The sequence below is a fragment of the Aethalodelphis obliquidens genome, unplaced genomic scaffold, assembly GCF_003676395.1.
Source record: "Aethalodelphis obliquidens isolate GAN/ISIS:26980383/991018 unplaced genomic scaffold, ASM367639v1 scaffold89, whole genome shotgun sequence".
NCBI lineage: Eukaryota > Metazoa > Chordata > Mammalia > Artiodactyla > Delphinidae > Aethalodelphis > Aethalodelphis obliquidens.
The window spans coordinates 5,678,059-5,697,981 of NW_020838033.1; the positions used below are offsets into that span (position 1 = coordinate 5,678,059).

Here is a 19,923-nt window from a genome sequence, read left to right on the forward strand (position 1 = left end):
CCAGGCGACTGACAGGGCGGAGAGACCAATGGGAGGCACTCTTGGCCGACTCACAGGCGGTCCCGGCGTGGGGTGCGGGAGAGGCGGGAGAGCGCGCGCGAAGGACGGCGGGACTTGTAGTTCGCAGCGTTGGGAGGAGCCGGTGGCCGCCTGGGATTTAGGCTTAGGGTGGAGCCGGCGGCCGGCTAGGCGGAGCCCGGCCGGGAACTCTTTAAGGCCAGGCCTGCCGACCGCGTCATCACGGATTCCAGGCGCCCCGAGGGGAGGCGTTTGGCGGAGCGTTGCAAGAGTGCAGAAGGCTGTGTGTGCAGAATTGGGAAAGGAAAAACATGGTGTGAATGAATATGCACGTAAGGCCGCGTGGACCAGCCCTAAGCGCTCCCTAACGCGGAGAAACCCCTGTCCAAGCTTTCGGGCCAAGTCAGTTATGGGAGCCCGACTGTTGGGGACATTCTGAGATGAGAAAGATGATGGAAGCGCTATAGAAAGGGCTCTCTGGAGGCTACTGGGTGGGATCACAGGGAGAGCTCTTGCTACTGCCCAGCCGTAAACCGGAACCCTCCGTCTTTGGCTCAACCCCAACCTCCGCCCCTGCCCCTGCCTCTCTCCATCCACAACCAGAACCGGCCCTTGTCTCTGATGCCGAATACTGAGTCAGACCACTTCTGCCTTGTCGCTCCCCATACATCCATAAATGCAGATTGGAACCACTTCTGTTTGTCCCCACTTTGCCCTTCCTATGGATCAGGACTATTTCTATTTTTTCTGCTCCCCTCAGTATGGATTAAGACCACTTCTGCTTCTGCCCGCCCCCGACCCCCCAACACAGACCAGCATCTCCTCTGCTTCTGCATCCCACCCCCAGGGACACTACTCGGAACCTGTATGGAATCAAAGCTCACCCTATAGACAGCTGTGGGCCTTGTTGCTATGACGCCAGCCAACACCCATCATACTCTGGAGCCTGAGCTGGAGAATCGACCTGCAACCTGTCTGGGACAACCTGCCACAATGCTGCCCACATCTGGTCACCAGGGTACCTCCTTCTAACATCCATAACACCCACCCCTGCAGTGATCATCAGAGAAGTGAAAGCTAAGAAAGAAGAGAGACCTTAGGAGAGCAAAGGGGATGGGGTAGAGCAGGATTCCTAGCAGGTTCTTGGCTGGTGACAAGGGCTTCCTCCAGACCCTGCTGTACCTAGCTTGCAACAGGTAGAGGATCGGTTAATGCAGGATTGGTGGGGAGTCCCATGGGCCACCTTTCCAGGACTGGAGGTGGACCTGAGTCAGGGCCCTTACCACATACCGTGTCTGAATCTGTGGCTTTGACCAGGTTGGGGGGAGGGTGGGTGTAATGGGCCCATAGTGACTCATTAAGGTTTCTGCCTCATCTCTGGGGCCTCTGGTGGCGTGAACATGGTACCAAGTGGATTGGTTGGCACCTTTGCCCTCCTAGAGACAGCAACAGGGCCCTGGGGTACTGTGGGGGAGTGACTATTGTGTAGGTTCCTCCAAAGCCCTGGGGCTATCAGACCAACCTCCAGAAACAGCCAGAGCCAGAAACTACAAAAATAAAGAGTTTATTTCCTATCCAAAAGTGAGCCCAGGGTGTTGGGTGGTAAAGGAGAGCTGGAGACCGGGGTGAATTTTCAAGAAGTCAGAGCCCTGAGTGAGACCATATTGGAAGGGGGAGAACAGGCGTGGCTGAGGTCTGGGGGTGGGGGAGGGGGAGGAGTGCTGCTGGGACTGTTGCAAGTTGCTGGCAGCAGAAGAGACCACTTTCAGTGTCGGCCTGCAGAGAGACAGAAACAAAGATGTTGACAGGCCCAGGCCCAGGGGTAGAAATAGACATTACTGGGCCCAAAAGGCACCCACTGGGGTAAAGGAACCTGGGAGCACACTCTAAGGCAGGGATTGCAAACTGAGATACCCATAGAGACCAGATAAAGAATTCAAATGAGGGAAGCTAGCTGGGTGTCAGGAGATGATCAAGGAATGTGGGGACTGCAAAGAAGTGGAGAGTGCAGGTCTCTTCCAAAGAGGACAGTGGCCACCCAACACCAGCTGATTATTACCAGGTGCGGCGTTGGCCCAGTGTCGCCAGATCTCCCGAATTTGCTTAGAGAAGCTGGAATATCTGGATTTCTATGTGAACTCTCCTGATTTTCAGTGTGACAACTCATTCATATTTTGAAAAAAATGCTGTGAGTCAAAGAATGCATATCTGGGGTCATCGGTTCATTTCCTATGTGAGCTGTGGGGAAGGTGAGCCCCTCCAGCTTGGGCTGATGGTGGGAGGCCTAAGAAGTCTTGGGTTACTCAAATGTCAGCCAGGGGACTTCCCTGGTGGTCCAGGGGTTAGGACTGGGAGCTTTCACTGCTGAGGGCCCGGGGTTCGATCCCTGGTTGGGGAACTAAGGTCCCACACGCCGCACAGCGAAAAAAAAAAAAAAAAAAAAAAATGCCAGCCAGGATCTCAAACCTACCCCTCTGGAAGCAACATTGCTTTCAAAGTCTCCAGCAGAGACCTGGGGGCTGGGACAAAAGACCTCACGGTATCACTAAGCTACCTCTGCACTGGAATCTGCAATCCATCCCTCTTGCTGTAGACACCAAGATCCTGCCTGCTCTTGCCTCAGTCTTCATTTCCCAGGCTGGATCTGGGGGCTTTTCCCTTCCCCTCTCTGCTCCCCCATCTCTACCTGCCTCCAGGTCCTGGGGAGAAAGCCAGACATCTCATCTGCCCAGCTCAGTGGGCACTGCGGTCCATCTCATGCCTGTTGGGTTCCACGGCCTCAGGTGGCTCCCCTCACAGAGGAGAATAGAGGAGAGTTTGGAAAAGGCAAAGGGTCAGAAGTGACCAGGCTTTGTTAAAAAGGTCAGAGAATCCAGAGCCAACCAGACCATCTGGTGGCTGCTAACCCAAGGCAGGAGGCCAAGGGGCCCAGCCCCTCCCTGGAGGGCAGGCGTCAGTGCCCACCCCAAACGGGCCTGGGCCCGTGGCCAGGGTCAGTGGAACGTGTCTGACCTGGACCGGAAGCTGTGCCTCATGAGGCTTGAGTTCGGAGGTAAGGCCTCTGGCACTGGGGAGGGTCTCAGAGGGTCAGGCTCTGAGGGGTAAGGGGATAGCATGGAGGGTCTCAGGTCGGGGGGGGCAGCCCCCATCTCTGCTGTCCCCACACTGGCTGGGCAGTGGACCTCAGCGAGGGTAGTATCCTGGAGGCCAGGCAGTGGTCTGGACAAACAGGGAGAGATGCATGGAGGCCTCTGTGGTGGGCAAGGAGGATCTGGGGGCCAAGCCGAGACTGTTGGGTGGCCTGGGGGACCCAGCCTGGCCTGTAGCAGGTCCATCATGTGTCGAAGCTCCTGGCTAAGCTGAGACACTTCCCGGTTGAGACGGGAGATCTGTTGAAAACACATCACATTGTCTCCCAGGTGCCATACAATCACCACCCTCCTAGGTGCACTCCCTTCCACAGTTTACAAAGCTCTTTCGTACCCACTCTCTGCTCATGGCCACCCTGAGAAGAAGACAGGACAGGGGTTATTTTTGTCTAGAGGTAAATACCCCAGCCTCTTTCCAAAAAGGATTTGGGACGACAGCTCTTGCTACTCCCCGCCACACACACTTTGACAAGATGTAGAAAAATGTGCTCAAAGAGGCCGCACAGCTGCGAAGTGACAGATGCAGGCTTACTCTCAGGTGATACACCACACGAGCTCAAGTGTCTATTCAGCGTTTTTCAAATTTCAGGGAGTACAGAATGAACTGAAAAGCTTGTCAAAATGCCAATCTCTGGGCCCCACCCCAGACATTCCAGATTGGGTGAAGCCCAGGAGTCTGCATTTTAACAGGTTCTCTGGGTACTGATGGACACCCAAGTTGGGGAACCACTGGTCTAGAAGAACCGCATGCGGAAGCAGGGCTGACCTTGAATCCTGCCAAACCGGGGCTAGCTCCGCCCCCAGCCTCAGGGCCCGCCCCAGCCCAGGTGCGCCCCATGGGATGCCTGCTCTTTATCAGAACCCAGGGAAGGCCCCGAGCACTCCCGAGGGCGCAAGGGCTTGACCTGGCTGCTTTGTGGACGCAGCTCTGACATCCCTGAGGGGGAGGCGGAGGCACAGCCTGGGCAAACAGGATCAGGGCTCTTTCTGACCAGGATTCAGACCTGAGGGTCCAGGTTCCCTGGGGTTGAAGGCCTGCTCAGCCTCCCAGTCCTCTGCCCCACTCGTCGGGGGGAGAGGGCCGGAAAGGACTGGAGCATGTAACTTAGTGGGGGGAGGGTCCCTGCAGGAGCAAATCCCATGGCGGTGGAGGGAGGAGAGGCCCTCTTTTCTGGCTGGACCACCTGAGCCAGTTGGAGGGATGGAAGTAGCTGTCCCTGAGTACTTACGGTGTGCCAGGGACTGGGCCAGGCATGTATGCGCCCTCATCTCATCCTCACAACAACTCTGGGAAGAACGTATTGATTTCCCCATTTTCAGATGAGGAAGTTGAAGTTCAGAGTGATTGTGGGACTTGCCCAAGGTCTCCCAGCTAGTGTGAATATCCAAATTCAGGACTCTGGCTCCAAACCCTTTGAAATGCTCCTATACTAAGCACATCTCTGATCCCAAGGTTGGAGGGGAGGGGCCAGCCCCAACCCACCTCCTGGTTCAGCCTGCAGACCTTTTCCTTCACCTCCTCGGCCTCAGTGGCCACTTCCCGGCTGGGCATGGTCCCTGCAGATGGAGTGGGGAGAAGGGATGCTGGGTGAGTACAGGGAGCTCAAGTCTACAGCCTGGGCTGGGCCCTTCACTGGGCAGGCAGAGGGCAAGGGGAGAGGACGTTCTGGGGTCAGGATGCTGGGAAACCCAAGCTCTTCAGGATGGTTTCGTGGCCCTATCACTTCCCCAGCCCCTCCCCACTCCACCCCATGGAGAAGCATGGAGCTTCTCTTTGCTATCTGTTTTGTTTTGTTTTTTTTTTTAGGCCGCACCATGTGGCATGCCCCCTGCATTGGGATCTTAGTTCCCTGACCAGGGATCGAACCCGTGCCCCCTGCATTGGGAGCGCGGAGTCTTAACCACTGGACTGCCAGGGAAGTCCCTTCTCTTCGGTATCTGAACACAACTGCTCTTCTGGTCATACCTCTATACCTTTCACCAACCGCCTTGCTCCACCCCTCAAACTCCTGCCCACCCTTTAAGACCCACCTCTAGTGTCCCCTCCTCTAGGAGGCAGGGTTAGAGGCTCCCTCCTCTCCTACCTCAGAGTCCTGTTCTTTGTCTCAGTCACGGCACTTAGCACCCTGTTCTGGAATCGTTTATCTGAGTACACAGGTGTCTCCCCCACTAGACTGGAAGCTCGCTAGGAGTGTGGACCAGGTCTGGGTCATCTGCGTGTTCCTAGCACAGCACCTGGCAGCTGGTAAGCCCTTACTACATGTGGGATGGATGGATGGACGGCCGATGAATGGGTGACGTGAGTTGAAGTCCACTGCTGGCCCTTACCTGTAGGAGGGGCCTGTGAGTGAGGCCTAGGGTGCTCAGGCCTCCTGCTGAACCGGAACGTAGGGGCCTCTGCTGTGCTGCCAGAGTCCTCAATGCCATCCACTATCCTGGACGGAGGCAGTGGTCATCAGTCCCACAGGGAGAGGGTAAGGGCCAGAGCACAGCAGGCAGAGGGTGAAAGGGGCTGCGGTGCCAGGGAGCTGGGGAGGAGCAGCCGTCAAAGACGAGTGGGGTTGCAAGCTGCGGTGGATCAGGTAGGGCGGGGTGGGCACATGGGGAGGAGCACTGGTCAGAATGCTGGGGACGGAGCCCAGAGAAGGTTCTGGAAGCCAGCAGGGGTATAGGGAAGGCAGGGGAGGCTGGCGTCTCACCGGGGACTGAGGTCCGGAGGTCCAAAGGTTCCCAGTGGGGGAATGAGAAGCTGGGGGGGCTTCCAGGCAGCAGAGCCCCTGGGGAGGCCACGAGGGGAGGGGCTGTGGCCCCGGCCAGCCAGGGCAGGGGAAGGGGTCGGGGACAAGGAAGGAGAGGAGACAAGGGCTGAGAATGGGGGCAGCTCCTCCCCCAAAAGGCTGACCAGGGAGCCCCGGGGCCGTGCTGGGCTGAGGTTGGGCAGCAGGAGGGCCCGCCGGGGCCTGGGACCACCTCCAGGCTCGGCCCCAGCCTCAGCCTCTGTGACGGATGGCTGGGTCTTGTCTGAGGAGGAGCCCAGGCTTTCCGAGCGGGTCTGTGGGCAGAGGGGGCAGCTGATGTCACAGGGCAGTGACCAACAGGCGCCTTCAGTAAGCAACAGCCTTCACTGGCGGTTGCCGCCCTCCATCCCCTCTCCCTTCACCCTGGAGCACAGCAGCCAAGGAAAGGTGCCCCCCACTCCCGTCTTCTCCCATGCAAGGAAGAGTGCGTTACCTGGGAGAGGCGAGGGGATCTGGAGAAGCGGCAGAGGCCCTGCAGGAACATGGGGGGTGGGGGGGGCGGGGTTCAGGCTGACTCACACCTCCCGGCTCCCCCGGTGCACCACCTCCTAGTCTCACCCATCAGTGTCGTGGGGTTTGAGAATGTGGGGCCTTTTTGTGGAATTGAGTCAGAGATACCCCCAACTCTGACTCAGAGAAATCCTGAGTGGCAACATAAGTCTGAAAAGCAGTAAAAGACCAAGGTCTAAGGTGTAAACTACAGACTTGGCCCAGAGCCTAAACCAAAACGGGCCCAGGAAACATTTGGTGAGTGGAGAAGAGGAAGCCCCAGGGGATGAGGCCCAGTCCAGAGAGGGAGGGAACTGATGGAGGAGAAGCACACGAAGTGGGGGGGTGGGTCCTTTGAGGAGTCTGGAGTGAGGCGGAAGCGGGGCCAACAGGAGATGGGTCAGTAGAGTTGGAAGTACACGTGGTGAGCCATGGTCCATGGGGTTGGATAATGGCCAGTGGAGTAGGGTCAGTGGGTTGGAAGATGTTAAGCATGGAAGGGGCAATGGAAGGGGGTGGCTGGAGTTGAGAGGTGATGTTTTCAGGGTGGAAGGAATTCGTGAGGCTTTCTCTGGGGCTGGGGGGTGGTCTACTTTGAAGGAGGCGACCTCAGAGAGGAGGAGGCCATAGGGAGTCTACATACATTGGTGTCAGAGCCCTGGCGCAGGTTGAAGGTGAGGTCCCGGCGCAGGCCAGCCCTGAAGGCAGCCCCGTACTCAGGATAGAGCCTCAGGACTTCAGCCAGCCCTCGGCTGCTCAGTTGCTGCAGGCCACAGTAGGTCAGTGCCTTCACGTCGGCGCTGGTCTTCAGCACGCAGCTTGGAGCTGTGCCTGACCCAGGCTCCTGCCCTGGCTCAGGGATATCTGCCCCAATCAGGTCTCCTTTTCCTGTGGGTAAGAGATGCGGACAGACAGCTGGGGCAGAGGGACCAAGAGGATATTAGTGGTAATGAGGGATGGTCAATGTGTTTGAAGGATGGCTGAAGCGGGGTCAATCGATGGGATTGGTGGAAATAATGGAGTCGGCAGAAGGTCAGTGGAGAATGACTGGTGAAGTTGGGAGACAGTCAATTGGGGATGTCAGTAAAGCTGGAGAAATGATTGATGGAATTGGATGATCAATAAAGAATGGCCAGAAGGGTCAGTTAAAGGGTAGAAGTCAATGGAGTCAAGGGTCGATGGAAAAGGGTCAGTGGAATTGGAGATGGTGCAATGGGAAAGGATCAGTTGACTTGGGGGACAGTCACTGGGGAAGGGTTGATGGGTTCAGGGATGGCCACTGGGAGTAGGGGAGAGCCCAAGGGGTATGGTCTAAAGGGGATGGTGGTAGGATGCGGGGACCAAGAGAGAGTACCCAGTCCCTAGATTCCTGGCTACTCCCAAGGCCTCTGTGGGAAGGTTTTGGGGTAGGTAGAGGGTGGTGGTGGGATCCTCACCCAGGATGGCCAGCACCATGTTGTCCCGGAGCACCTCCAGTGAGCCGGAGCAGACATAGTAGTGCGCCTGCAGGGCATCCCCGCGGCGCAACAGGTACTCGCCCGGAGCGCAGAACGAGGTCTTGATGTGCAGGGAGAGGGCCCGCAGGCAGCCCCTGCTCGCTGCTCCAAACAGCGGCAGCTGCAGGATGTCCCGATTCAGGTGCATAGCAATGTCAGCTCTCAGCTCGTCTGGGAAGTCACGCAGTAACTGCATAAGGGGCATAAGTCATTCTGGCCATCCCCCTGAAGCTGCTACTTGAGCTCTACAGATATGCTGAGCTGTCTCCAAGGACAGAGCTCAAGTTACCCATTTCTGACCTTTAGGAAGACTTCTGTGTGTCTCACCTCAATTTGACTTGTGTGTGGACCTCCCAACCCAAGTCCTGGGGCAGAGACTAGGTCTTCTCCTGTCTGTCCACTGCTCACAGCTACACACACTGGTCACTCATACATCCTGGTCACTCAACCCCATGTATGCAAGGACCATCCCTGGTGGGTCAGCCTTCAACTGGAAGTCAGGAGACTAGAAATCAGCTCTGCATAAATCCCTGTGGACTTTGGGCAATCCATTTCCTCTCTCTGGGCCTCAGTATCCCCATCTGTAAAACGCAGGGTTACACTAGACCTTGAATTTTACCAATGACCTCCCAGGAGCCAAACTTAACGTTCATGGTTTGGTTCCATCCTCGTCTTATGGAGCCCCTCGGCCACCCTGGCTTGGTTACCTCTCCCTCTTGTCCCCCTCTCTTCCCCAGGCTCCTCTTCCTCAGCTGTCTTCTCACTGTCCACACTCTCCCTGCATCATGGCAACCAGCCGGGACTTCTACCTCCCCGTGAACCCGGAGCCCTATCTCTGGGTCCAGACCTGTATTTTCAACTACCCACGGGGCAACCTCCACCTGGATCCCCCATAGGCACCACACCCTCATCATGGCCCAACCCTGGACTCTCACTTTCACCCCTAAGTCCAATCTTCCTCCTGTAATGCCTCCATCCCACCCTCGGCCAAAACCAGAAACCTGAGAATCACTTTGAGCTCCTTTCCTGCAACCAGCGCATCACCAAGTCCCAAGGCTCCTGCTCTCAGAAATACCTCCTGGATCTGCAGGCCACTCCCCAGCCTAAAAATGTGGCAGGATAAAATCTAAATCCGAGGCCATGCATGAGCTGGGCCTGCCCGCCTCCCCGGCCTGGTCTCTTCACTCCTCTGTCCCTCACCCCTCCACAGCGCGCACACACCCTTTCCTGAAGGCTTGCTGAACTATTTTCAGTTCACCCTGCTCTTTTGCGTCAATCTTTCCAGACCTGTGTTCCTACTGCTCTTACTGCCTGGAATGGCCTTCTGGCCCCAGGCCAATTTTCTTCTTGTCCTTCACGATGTCGCCTCTTCTGTGACACCTCCCCTGCCTCCTCTAGGCCCAGACACAATGAGGGACCCACTGCACCAAGTCCCTCCAGTACAGTCCCATTCACAGCGTAACTATTTGTTTACCCATCTGCCTCCCTCACCAGACGGGTGCCTTCCCGAGGGCAAGGGCTGGGGGTAATCGTTCCGCAACCCCCTGTGTCCAGCACAGAGACTGGCCGGAAGCAGGTGCTCGAAGATGGTGGCTGAAAGGAGCATGGCATTAGCCATGTGTAGAGGAAAAGGGATGTGGATTCTGGTGGGTGCGTGCCCTTGTGAACAGCACCTCGTCTCCCTGCACCCCATTTGCCTCCATCCCAAACGCTGAGAGGCAGCGACCCCTTTCCCACTTTACCTCCGCGCGCTGGGTACCACCGGGAGCCCCGCGCACTACCTCGTTGGCGTCGATGCCGCTGTTGACTGTCCACGTGGTCTGGAAGTACTCGAGCATGCGCTGCTTGAGCGGCCGGGGCAGGCGGTGCACGCGGATGAAGTCCTTGAGGTCCTTCATGCGGCTGTGGTAGAGGGAGCGGCGCGAGTACATGCGCTGGATGATGGCCGTCACGTTCCCGAACACCACTGCGTGCATCAGCGCTGCGGCGCACAGCAGTCAGTCAGGGGCGGCCACCCCTCCGGCCTCCTCCCCCCGCAACTCCCCCTGCCCTGGATGGGTCTTGGGATTCCTGGGGGAGGGGCAGGTGAACCAGTGGGCTCCTGCGTGCCTAGGTGCTGGGTTGGGGCGGGGAACAGAGGGTGGTCCTGAGAGGGGTCAGACTCGATGCTCCTCTCATGCCCGCCCGCCCGCCCCATGAAGTCATGCACTTGGGCTTCCCATTCCTTTTGCAAGAGACCCTCCTGTTTGTGGCATCCCCCCAGGGCCAGCACGTAGCAGGTGCTGAGCAAACACCTATGAATAAATGCACGCGTGTCTGGTCGTGGGTGGACTCCTTGCCTTCCCTGGGCCTCAGTTTCCCCACCCACACGCTGGGCTTAGCAGGGCCACCCCGGGGGCTTGGCAGGCCCGGCCTCACCGCCTATGAGCATCGTGCAGATGGAGAAGATCTTCTCGGCGTCAGTGTTGGCGCACACGTTGCCGAAGCCCACGCTCGTGAGGCTGCTCAGCGTGAAGTAGAGCGCAGCGATGTAGGCGCTGCGCCGCGACGGGCCACCCGCAGAGCCGTTGACATAGGGCACCTCCAGCCGCTTGCCCAGCTCGTGCAACCAGCCTAGGGGGTGGAGGGATGCAAGGAGCCCCGGCTGCGCGAGCAGGGGAGGGTGGGGTTTCCTTGAACTGCCTTCACTTGACCTTGGTCGAGTATTTACAGAGGCGAGGGGAGGTTTGCACAAGAAATGCGAGGAGCAGCCCGTGCCCCGGCCACCCCACGGTGAAGTGGTTACCGTTGCAGTTCAAGGCTACCAACTCCCTACACGGCTGACTGTTTAGGGGCCCCTTCTAGTGCCTAATAGTTTATTAAGCGCTTCCTGTGTCCCAGGGTGCTGGGACTTGACCCAAACACGCTCCCTGCACTGGTGGAACTTACAGTCTGGAGGGGAAAGACATGAAATAAATCATTACAGGTGGAAAGCAGCTACTAAAAAGGAAGTATGTCTTCGGGAATCATAATGGGTTAGGGGGAGCCAACCCAGTTTGGTGGGGGTATGGTTCCTGAAGGACTCCCTTAAGATAGAGCATTTTAGTTGAGACCACAAGGATAGAAAAGTGGCTTAGGAAGAAGGGAGGGAAGACAAAAGAGAGAGGATTCCAGAGAAGAAAACACGTTCAAGGCCCAAAGTGAGAAAGCAGTACATCCAGGTGCTGGAGGGAGGCCAGGGTGGCAGCAGCAGAGGGGGCCTCGGAGGAAGGGAAGTCAGGTAGGGGTAGAGAGGGCTGCAGGCCCATGTACCGTGTGGACTGAGGGTGGACTTGACTTTGAGGGCAGTGGGGAGCCACCAGATGAGTCCTGTCAGGGGTACTTAGCCTCTGCCCAGAACACCTCCCCACCTTCAGAGTGTTTCCCATACTGTATTTTGATTGCCTGTCACTGGTCTTGCGCCCCTGCTATGCTGTCAGTCTCCCCAAGGCAGAGCCCATGGCTTCAAATCAGTATTCCCAAGCCTGATCCGGCAAGGAGCTCGTGCATGTTTATCGGATGAGTGGAGGAATGTGGAGTAGGGGGTGGGGATCCTGGTGGAGGTGTCAGCTTGGGGGCCTGTGTGGACAGGGAAGGTGGATGGGTGGTCAGTGAAAGCCTGGGGTCAATGGCTCACCGATGTCCCAGAGCAGCGGGTCGTTGGCCTCCATCTCCCGGCGCCCGACGACATACCAGACGCAGGCCATCCAGTGGGCAAGGAGCGCAAAGATGGACATGAGCAGCGTGAGAACCACGGCACTGCACTGCGAGTACCGCTCCAGCTTCTGCAGCAGCCGTAGCAGCCGCAGCAGCCGCACTGTCTTCAACAGGTGCACCAGCGACGTCTGCGGGAGCGAGTGCGATGGGGGAGACTGTCAGCCGGCACCCCACGTCCCTTGCCAGCGCCTTGCCACCAGATGCCCCGGAGCTAGGGGAAGCTGCCCCAGGAAAAGTATCCCTGCTGTGCTGAGAAGGTGACCAGGAAATGCAGGGGGGAGAGGGTAACACTGAAACTAATAATGGCTAACAGTAAGTATTACGTGTGTCAGGCACTGGGCTAAGTATTTGTAATCCTCATTCAAAAAGTATGCCTTCAGTCCAATTATCATCATCATTCCCAGATTGCAGAGGAGTAAACTAAGGCTCAGAGAGGCTACTACTTACTTGCTCAAGGTCACAGATCAAGGAAATGATGGAGCTGAGACTCAAATCTGAGATGACACCAAAGTCCGTTTTGTGCTCTACTGCCTCTTAGCACCTCAGCTGGTGAAAGGGCAAGTCTGGGTCAGAAGCGGGGCAACAGACAGAAAGATCTCTGGCCCGTGCTCAAAGTCCCCAGTGTCCTAGGTACAATCAGCTGTGGACAGGGGAAGGTTTAGGGACCTCGCCCCTTGTGGGTCAGCTGCAGATGAGAGGGTCACACCGAAATGTTGAGGGAAGGAGAGCAGGGATGAGGGTGCTTGGGCTGTGAGGTCTCAGGCCCTGTGGGGTTCACTGAGGGTTGATGGAGCTAGTGGCACCTGGCAAGCGTCCTGTAAACGTTAGCTAACGTTACCACTCTGCTTTCGTTGTGCTTTGATTAGCCTTCCAGTCTTAGATGATGAGCAGGTGGGGGCTTATCTTCTTGCTACTCTGGGTGGGGCAGCTTGGGGGCTAGGGCTGGGGGCTCTGGGGCAGCGTCTGGGGATCTCGGTATGAAGGCCCTTCACTGTCCTTTCAGGGGCCTCCAGGAGCATCCCCCATAGCCCTGGCCCTACACAGCTCCTGAGTCACTGCCTGCCATTTTCTCTAATTTTAGGCAAGGGAGTCGCAGAGGAGGTGGCTTTGATTCCCCCACATGGACCCTCTCCAGGGCTTAATGCCTGCCCCCAGCTTCCAGAGCTCCTGACTCCAACCTTGAGTTCTTCAAGGCTTCCCTTTGTCACCTGCCCCTGGGCCCCGCTCCCTTGGGGCCCTCCTCTCATTCTCCTTGGACCAGAATGTCTCAGGCCTGGCTCCTTCAAGTCCACAACTCTGCCGGTGCCCACTTCTCCTCCGTCTTTGCTCGGCCTCGCTCCAGCCCCACATTGCTCCTCCTCTCCCCTCATGCCAGGCCATCCGCTCAGGTACCCTGGTTTCCCAGGAAGCAGGGTAGCACGCTGGAAAGAATACCAGACCAGGAGTCTAGAGACCTGGTTCCAGTCTCCTGCCTGCCACTGCTAGCTGTGTGACCTTCAACAAGCCACTCAACCTCTCTGAGCCTCTGCATCTGCCTCTGAGAAAGAGAGATACGAGAATCGGCCCTGAAGGGTTACTGTGAGCTTCATATGTGATGATGTGTGGAAGAACTTAGTAAACTGTAAAGTGGTCCTGAAAGTACCAGAGGAGGGGGAACTGCCTGGTGGGCACAAAACCCAGGGGGCCGGGGGTGCACTCAGGGGAGGGGTGGGGAGCCCTGCTTGGAATGGCTGGAGCCTCAGGGCAGACACACCCACATGCACGTGTGTGGGAGCGTGCACACACGTGTACACAGCCAGGAGAAGAGGCCCACAGCCCGTTGGCGGCTGGTTAAATCCGGCTGCGTGTAGGTGGCTTCCCGCTATAGCTGAGGGTGGCAGGGAGAGGAGCACACAGGGAAACTGCTCCCCACCTCCCCACTCAGCAACCAAGGGGGTCTGGGGACACAGGGTGGGACTCCCTCTCCCTGGGCCAGAGAAGACCTAGTATCTGCCAGCTAGGTTCAGAGCTGACCACCTAGGGCGCCTCCAGGCAGTCCCCGGGGAGCTGGGAGGATGAAGGTCCTGGGACTCTCCGCCTCCGAATCCACTCCGCAGCCTCTACCTCCCTGTCCTGGCTTACTATGCTCCCCCCAGATGCTCCCTCTTCTTGTCTCCTGCCAGTCAGGTCCTAGTCTGTCTAAGGTCTAGCTCTGCTCTCACCTCCTCCCACAGGAACCCTTCCCAGACCACCCTAGCCTCTGCCCATCTGCCATGCTTTGGCTTCCTAGGCACTGGCCAGATTTCAGATCATTTTTGCGGGAGCCCACGTTCCAGCCTGGAACTCCAAGGTCGGCTAGCTCCGTGCCCAGCCCCCACGCAGCAATACCTTGGTCCCATCTTGCACTCCATTCAGCTCTTCTGTTCCTGCTGTTCCCACCAGCTTAGCTACCGAGAGGCTGAATTCTTACCACTTTTCTCCACAGTGACCATGCCACACACAGTGCTTTGCAGACAGCTAAATGCTCATCCTTTGTTTGTTAAATAGAAATGTGAAAAGTGCCACTCATTTGGCTTCAGACCAATGCCGCCTTGGTAGCCCTACTTAGCTTTTCATTTGTCACAGCTTCCCTCAGAGATTGTGAGCTGAGCTCCCCAAGAGCACAGACCCTCTCGGACCCTTCTCAGCTTCTAGTGCTGGGCTCTGCCCATCACAGATGCCTGACAAATATTCGCAGATGACTGAGTCTAGGACTGAGGTGGGTCCCTTAATGGGAGATGCTGTGCTGAAGTTGGGCAGCTAGGCTGCAAGGTGGGACAGGGAACACTTACCACGGTGATGTTGAAGACGTAAAGCAGGTCAAAAGGCAGAGCGGCAATGAGGTCAACAAAGAACCAGGTGGCCAGATAGTGGAGGCCAATAGAACGAGGAGCAGAGACCACTTGGCCGGACTGGGACACATAGGTGGTGCGGAAGTTCAGGATGATATCTGGGGGTGCAAGAGGCTGTTACTAGGGGGCCTTGGCCAAGGGCAAGAGACTCAGAATGGAGGTGGACGCAGGAATGGGGAAGATGCATTGGGCTTCAGGCTGGTCCTTAGGGAGGAGAGGTCTAAAGGCTGAAGTCTCCAGGGGTCAGGGGTCAGGGCTCACGGACCACGAGGACTAAAAGACCCAGAAATGGGTAGGCTCTGACTGCCTGGGTCCTGCAGGCCCAGGATGGAGCGAGGCTTGGATGAGTGGGTCCCTCCAGCCCACCAGCCAGGGTACGTGGGGCAGAGCATCTAACCGAGGATGAAGAGCATCTCCACGGCGATGTCGCTGACAAGGGTGTGTCGGGAAGTGATGGGGGTGTCGTCATCATCCGAGAAGCAGACATTGTAGGGGACGGTGACCGCAACGTAGAAGGTGGCGAGGAGGATGAGGCCGTCCCAGATGGCCTTGGGCACGCTGTAGTGGAGGAGGAGGCAGCGGGACCCCCCCACGGAGGCCACCTTGTATTCGGGCACTGATGGCTTTGGCTCAAACACGTTCTAAGGGGAGAGGGGTGGCGGTTGGGGACACTCGGGGGAAAGAGGAGCCAAGGTTGGGGGGAGGGAGAGGTAAGGAGTGGGGAAGGGGAGAGTGGGCACTGCAGGCGTGACCACGAGAGGAGCTAGAACGTGCAGGAGAGGGGGTCGGGGCTGGCACCTGACACCTCCTTCCTCTGCCAACTTACTGCTCAGGCCCCCTTTTGAATCAATCATGTTTTTTGCGGGGGTAGGTATTTCTAAGGCTTGACCTTCACCTTGCTTGAGAAGGTGATTATGACAAATCAGGCACAAGCCCTGGCTCGAGAGGTCACTAGCTTCTCCTTCAAGTTCCTCTTGGGTTCTAGGGGTGCAGTGGAGGATGAGTATACCCCAGGGATGAGGGGAGGATGGCATGGTGCGCCCCACTCGCTGTAGCCATAACACACTGCACAGATGGTTGGAGACCCGTGGCTTCATCAGGGTCCTAGGAGTGGTACACAGGGCTAGATGCCAGGCCCCCAGTGGGGGCTTTCTCCCTGGAACCACAGTTAGTGATTTCGTGCCCCCCTTGTGACATCATCAGAGCAGGGTATTGGCAATCACAAGGAAGCAAGGGAGATGGGGATGGAAGGAGATGTGGGGGAACATGGGATAGAGCAGAGAACCGTACATGAGAAATGGACGGACAGAGGAAAAAGCCTCTGGAGGGAGATCAAACAGACAGAGAAACAGGGACACAGTAACAAGGGTGCCTCAGAAACACGGCTGGAAGATGCTGGGGTGGAGATAGGACTCACATTGGTTTTCATGCCTCCCTGGCCCCGGCGGCCAAAGTGGCCAGTCAGTCGGTGTAGGACAGTATGGCTCTGCCTCCTGGTGGATCGAAGTCTCGAGCTGGCTCCCCTCCTACCAAGGGACTTTTCTGTTGGGAAGAAGGGTACGGAGATAAGTGGGGGCGCATCCCATGAGGCTGAGTAGGGAGAGGTCTTCTGTGACCCTGGGCAAGGACTTCTGATCATTCATGCCTTCTCCCCAGACTTGCAGTTACCATGATTACTGTCTCTGTGGCCTCCTGGGGGGCCAAGTCCTGGGCCTCCACTCTGAGTGATGTCCTTGAAGGAAAAGAGGAAAAGTACAACCTCCCCCATCTCATTCTTGATGGGCATCATGTCCAGGAGGCACCAAAAAGCTGAGCCTGTAGGTGTGGAGAGATGGAGGAAGAGGGTGAGCAGCCCATGGCATCTCTTTCTCTCTCATCCCCCTTGGTTCCTGGGCATAGTCAAAGGGCTTGGCCAAGGTTTAGTGCTGGGAAGAAGCCCAGAGATTATGTCAGCTATCTCCTTCACCTTCCTGATGGGAGAACCACGGCCCAGAGAGGGTCGGGGATGCACTCAGTGTCACACAGTCAGCTTGTGGCAGTGTGGGGACCAGCACCCAGGCTTCCACTGTGCCAAGTGGACTCTGGCTAAGGCCTGTGGTCTGGGCAGGACTGCAGGGCAGGCTAGGCCCCCTCACCATCCTTTCGGTAGAAGCAGATTTCAGCCCGGTGCTCCTGATGGCCCTCCAGGGCCTTGTGCAGCCTCTGCAGGGCTGGCTCACTGGTCTCTGGACCGTAGAGGAAACGGCAGTTGCAGGTTTTCTGCATGACCTCAGTGCGGCCGTAGCCTGTGAGCTCACAGAAGCCGTCGGAGCAGTAGACAATGGGAAAGCCCCGTGGGCCCTGTGTGTTGGCCAGCAGGAAGTTGCCGTCTGTGGGAAGAAGAGGTCAAGGTCAGGTCAAGGCCAGAAGGAGAGCTCAGCTTCCAGGTGGGCCATACCTCCCCCAAGCTGTGGTCAGAGATCCCAGAGCCAGAAACTTCCCAGGCTCCCATGTGATTCCTGGATCCCCTTTGGAATATTCTGAAATGAGAGTAAGAAGAGATAGAGCAAAAGGACAAGGACTTAAGGGTGGGAGGATTGGGAGAGGGGCTACTAGGGGGTTGGAAAAGGAACCCCGAGAAGTCATGAGGTTCATCCTCCTGCCTTCAAGCTGGTGAGCTGTTACCGTAGGAGGCAGCACAGCATGGTAAGGGCATGGGCTCCAGCACCCACCTCTGCCACTTACTGACTGTGTAACCTTGGGCAAGTTAATGAACTCTTCTGTGACTCAGCTTCCTTATGTGAAAAGTGGGGGATAATATATCTTCCTTGCATGGTTGGTGTGAGAGTTACATGAGTTACCTGGGAAGAACAAGTCCTGGCACATAGTAAGTGTTACACTGAGAAGGTGAACTGATGCCCCACATTCGCCCAGCTTTCAAAGCACATCCATAGCCACTGTCCTATCATCCTATTAGAGAGTGAACAGGGCAGAGATTCTGGTGAGATCATGCCCATTTTATTGATAGGAGACGCAAAGGCAGAGTTATCCAAACTCACAAACCTCCTTTGTTGGGGGAAAAAGACAGTGATGAGTAGCATCCTTATTCCCTGCCTTTCAGGAAAGGTCCTCTTTTTAGCATCCCTTAGCTAATTTCAGAGGGTCTGTCCCAGTGCTCAAAGTCTGACAGGCTTGAGCAATGAAGGTGTGGCTTCAGCAACCCCAGCAACAGAACCTGAGCTGGCTCCCTCCAGCTCCAATGGGCGGGAGGCCTCAGGGGGGCTCTGTGGGCCATCTAGGGACAGTCTCAGCTGAGGGAAGGGATCTGAGACACAACCAGTCCTGGGGCGCTAGGAGGGCTGAGTGTCTGGGGGTGGAGCGACTGATGGGGATACTGCAGAAGCCTGGGAGGCGCTGGGCCCTGGGCAAGCAGCCTCCTTCTTCCATCCCAGGCCCGTTGCCTGGGTGATGGGCGCTATGGAAACAAGGGAGGTGTGTGTGGGGGCGGGGTGGGGAGGCGGGTAGGGCCCCGGCGGCTCGGTTTCCGCCCTCAGGTACCGCTCCCCCGACCTGCCAGATCCCAGCCAGGGTGTCCCAAGGGGGGCAAGGGGAGATCTCTCAGTACCAAAGTAGGAAAAGGGAACGGCGGGAGAAGCGGCGGGTAAGGAGGACTGTGGCTGTCCAAGGTGCTGAACCTGGAACCCAAGCTGGGATGGGGGTGTAGGCAGTTCCCTGTGTCACACAGACCACCCCCCTCTTCCTGCCTCACCTCCCTCAGACACAGAAGCTCTACGGCTCGGGGGCGCGTGACCTCAATCCAAGCTAGGTCCTGCCGAAGTCTGATCTTTTCTCTCTCTCTTTTTGCTTCTGAGGGAAGTGGATGCTGGAGTCGTCTGGGAGTAGACCCCAGAGCGTCTGCCCATTTCGTCCCACCTCCGCGTCTTGGATACCCCCTCACACGCCTCCAGCAGCGCTCAGCCCGAGAGTGGGCGGCTCCCAAGGACTCTTCTCCGCTTTGCCGCACAAAGAGCCTTTCCGGCTTCCAGTCACACAACCCCAACCTTGGCCCCCCACACACTCTTGGTCCTCGCCCGCCTCCCCTCCCAGGGCGCCCCCAGCCCTGTTCCTTTACCGCGGCTTGGCTCTGGGAGTTCCTAGACCCTCAACTCCACTCTCTCTCCTCCCCTCGGGTCTCTCTCACCATATCCAGGAGACCCGCAGCGCCGAAGGAGACTTAACCCCTAGCTCGAACCCCCAGCCTCAGCCTCCGGCCCACTCACGCGTGCGGTCGAAGCGGGTGGCGATGGTGTCCAGGAAGGTGTTCTGCGGGGCCAGTAACCCCTTCATGACCGGCATGGCCTCGGGGCGCGGGCTCGAGGCGCGGCGCCGGGGGGCGTTCAGCGCGGCCGGGCCGGAGGGGGCGCGCTGCCGGCGAGGCCGGGGCGCCCCATGCGCCCGCCTGCCTCCTCCCCTCCCTCTCGGCGCCGCCGCCGCCTCTCTGCTCCGAATCCAGCAGCTCTCCGCTCGTCTCGGCGCCGCCTCGGTCCCCCCCACCTCCCGACGGGCCAGGTTCTTTCCCTCGGGCTCGGCCCGCGCCCGCCACGTGGCCCCGCACGGGGAGGGGCCACCAGAGGCACCCTCACCCCTCTCTGCTGCTCTCCTCCCGGTGGGGAGCGGCCCACGCGTGTCTCTCCCTCAGAGAATTCGGGACACGCCCACCCGGAGCCGAGGCTCCAAGAGGTGGGGCAGGGCTTGAATGACAGACACGCCCACCTTCCAGGGTGGCCACGCCCCCACGCGTGTTTCCCTGGCTGCTCCTTGTGTCTCCGCCCCTCGGGCTTCCCCGCGCACCGCCCACCCTGGGAATCTTGTCTGGTTCACAGCGTCGCCTGCTGGAGTTGGGGTATTTCACAGCACCCCCAGCTCCCTGAGCTCCAGTGTGAGACAGCAAGTGTTAAAGAGGCTAGTTTTGCCGGTGGAGGATCGATGGGAAGGCAGGAAACTCAAATTCTAGAATGCACTACTTAACCCTCACCTGTGCCTCAGTCTGCGTAGGGCACCCTGGCGAGCTCTGCCTCTAAGCTCAGCAGTGTGGATGAAAAGAGCTTTGGAGTCCACTGGGTAGAAATCCCAGCTCTGCCACTTACTGTGTGACTTTGCCTCTCACTATCAGCTGTAAAATGCAGCTAATAATTTTTACCTCGTATGGTTGTGAGAATTTAATAGCATAATGCATACCTTTGGCACGCAATGTGTTGGTGAGCAATTGTCTCCCTATTCTCCCTCTTCCTATCATCCTGATTTAACCCTCCTTCTCTCTGCTACCATTTAGGTGGAAGAGAGGCCGGAAGCAAGTTTGGGGCTGAGAAAGATAGTTTCAAGCTGGGCA

At 57.6% G+C, this 19,923-nt stretch overlaps 1 protein-coding gene across 1 annotated transcript; it reads right to left on the reverse strand.

The window, feature by feature from the left end:
* Window positions 1-2,736: 2,736 nt before the first annotated feature.
* KCNH4 (potassium voltage-gated channel subfamily H member 4) lies at window positions 2,737-18,950 on the reverse strand. The gene is made up of 16 exons (XM_027094546.1): window positions 18,815-18,950; window positions 16,691-16,924; window positions 16,224-16,370; window positions 15,973-16,097; window positions 14,953-15,196; window positions 14,496-14,653; window positions 11,606-11,813; window positions 10,369-10,563; window positions 9,732-9,931; window positions 7,891-8,140; window positions 7,098-7,342; window positions 6,399-6,437; window positions 5,867-6,219; window positions 5,496-5,602; window positions 4,651-4,724; window positions 2,737-3,407 (listed from the first exon to the last, which is right to left on the reverse strand). Exons 1-16 carry the CDS (start codon window positions 18,888-18,890, stop codon window positions 3,012-3,014), a joined length of 3,051 nt encoding a protein of 1,016 aa, XP_026950347.1. The 5' UTR covers window positions 18,891-18,950; the 3' UTR covers window positions 2,737-3,011.
* Between the last annotated feature and the right edge of the window lie 973 nt (window positions 18,951-19,923).

Bases quoted from the DNA above. Each gene is read 5' to 3' on its own strand.
- KCNH4 (XM_027094546.1), bottom strand. From the start codon at position 18,890: ATGCCGGTCATGAAGGGGTTACTGGCCCCGCAGAACACCTTCCTGGAC. The intron at 10,564-11,605 runs GTGAGCCATTGA...TCCACCCCCTAG, and splicing joins CCCGCTGCTCTGGGACATCG to GCTGGTTGCACGAGCTGGGC. The intron at 9,932-10,368 runs GTGAGGCCGGGC...TGTGCGCCGCAG, and splicing joins CTGCACGATGCTCATAGGCG to CGCTGATGCACGCAGTGGTG.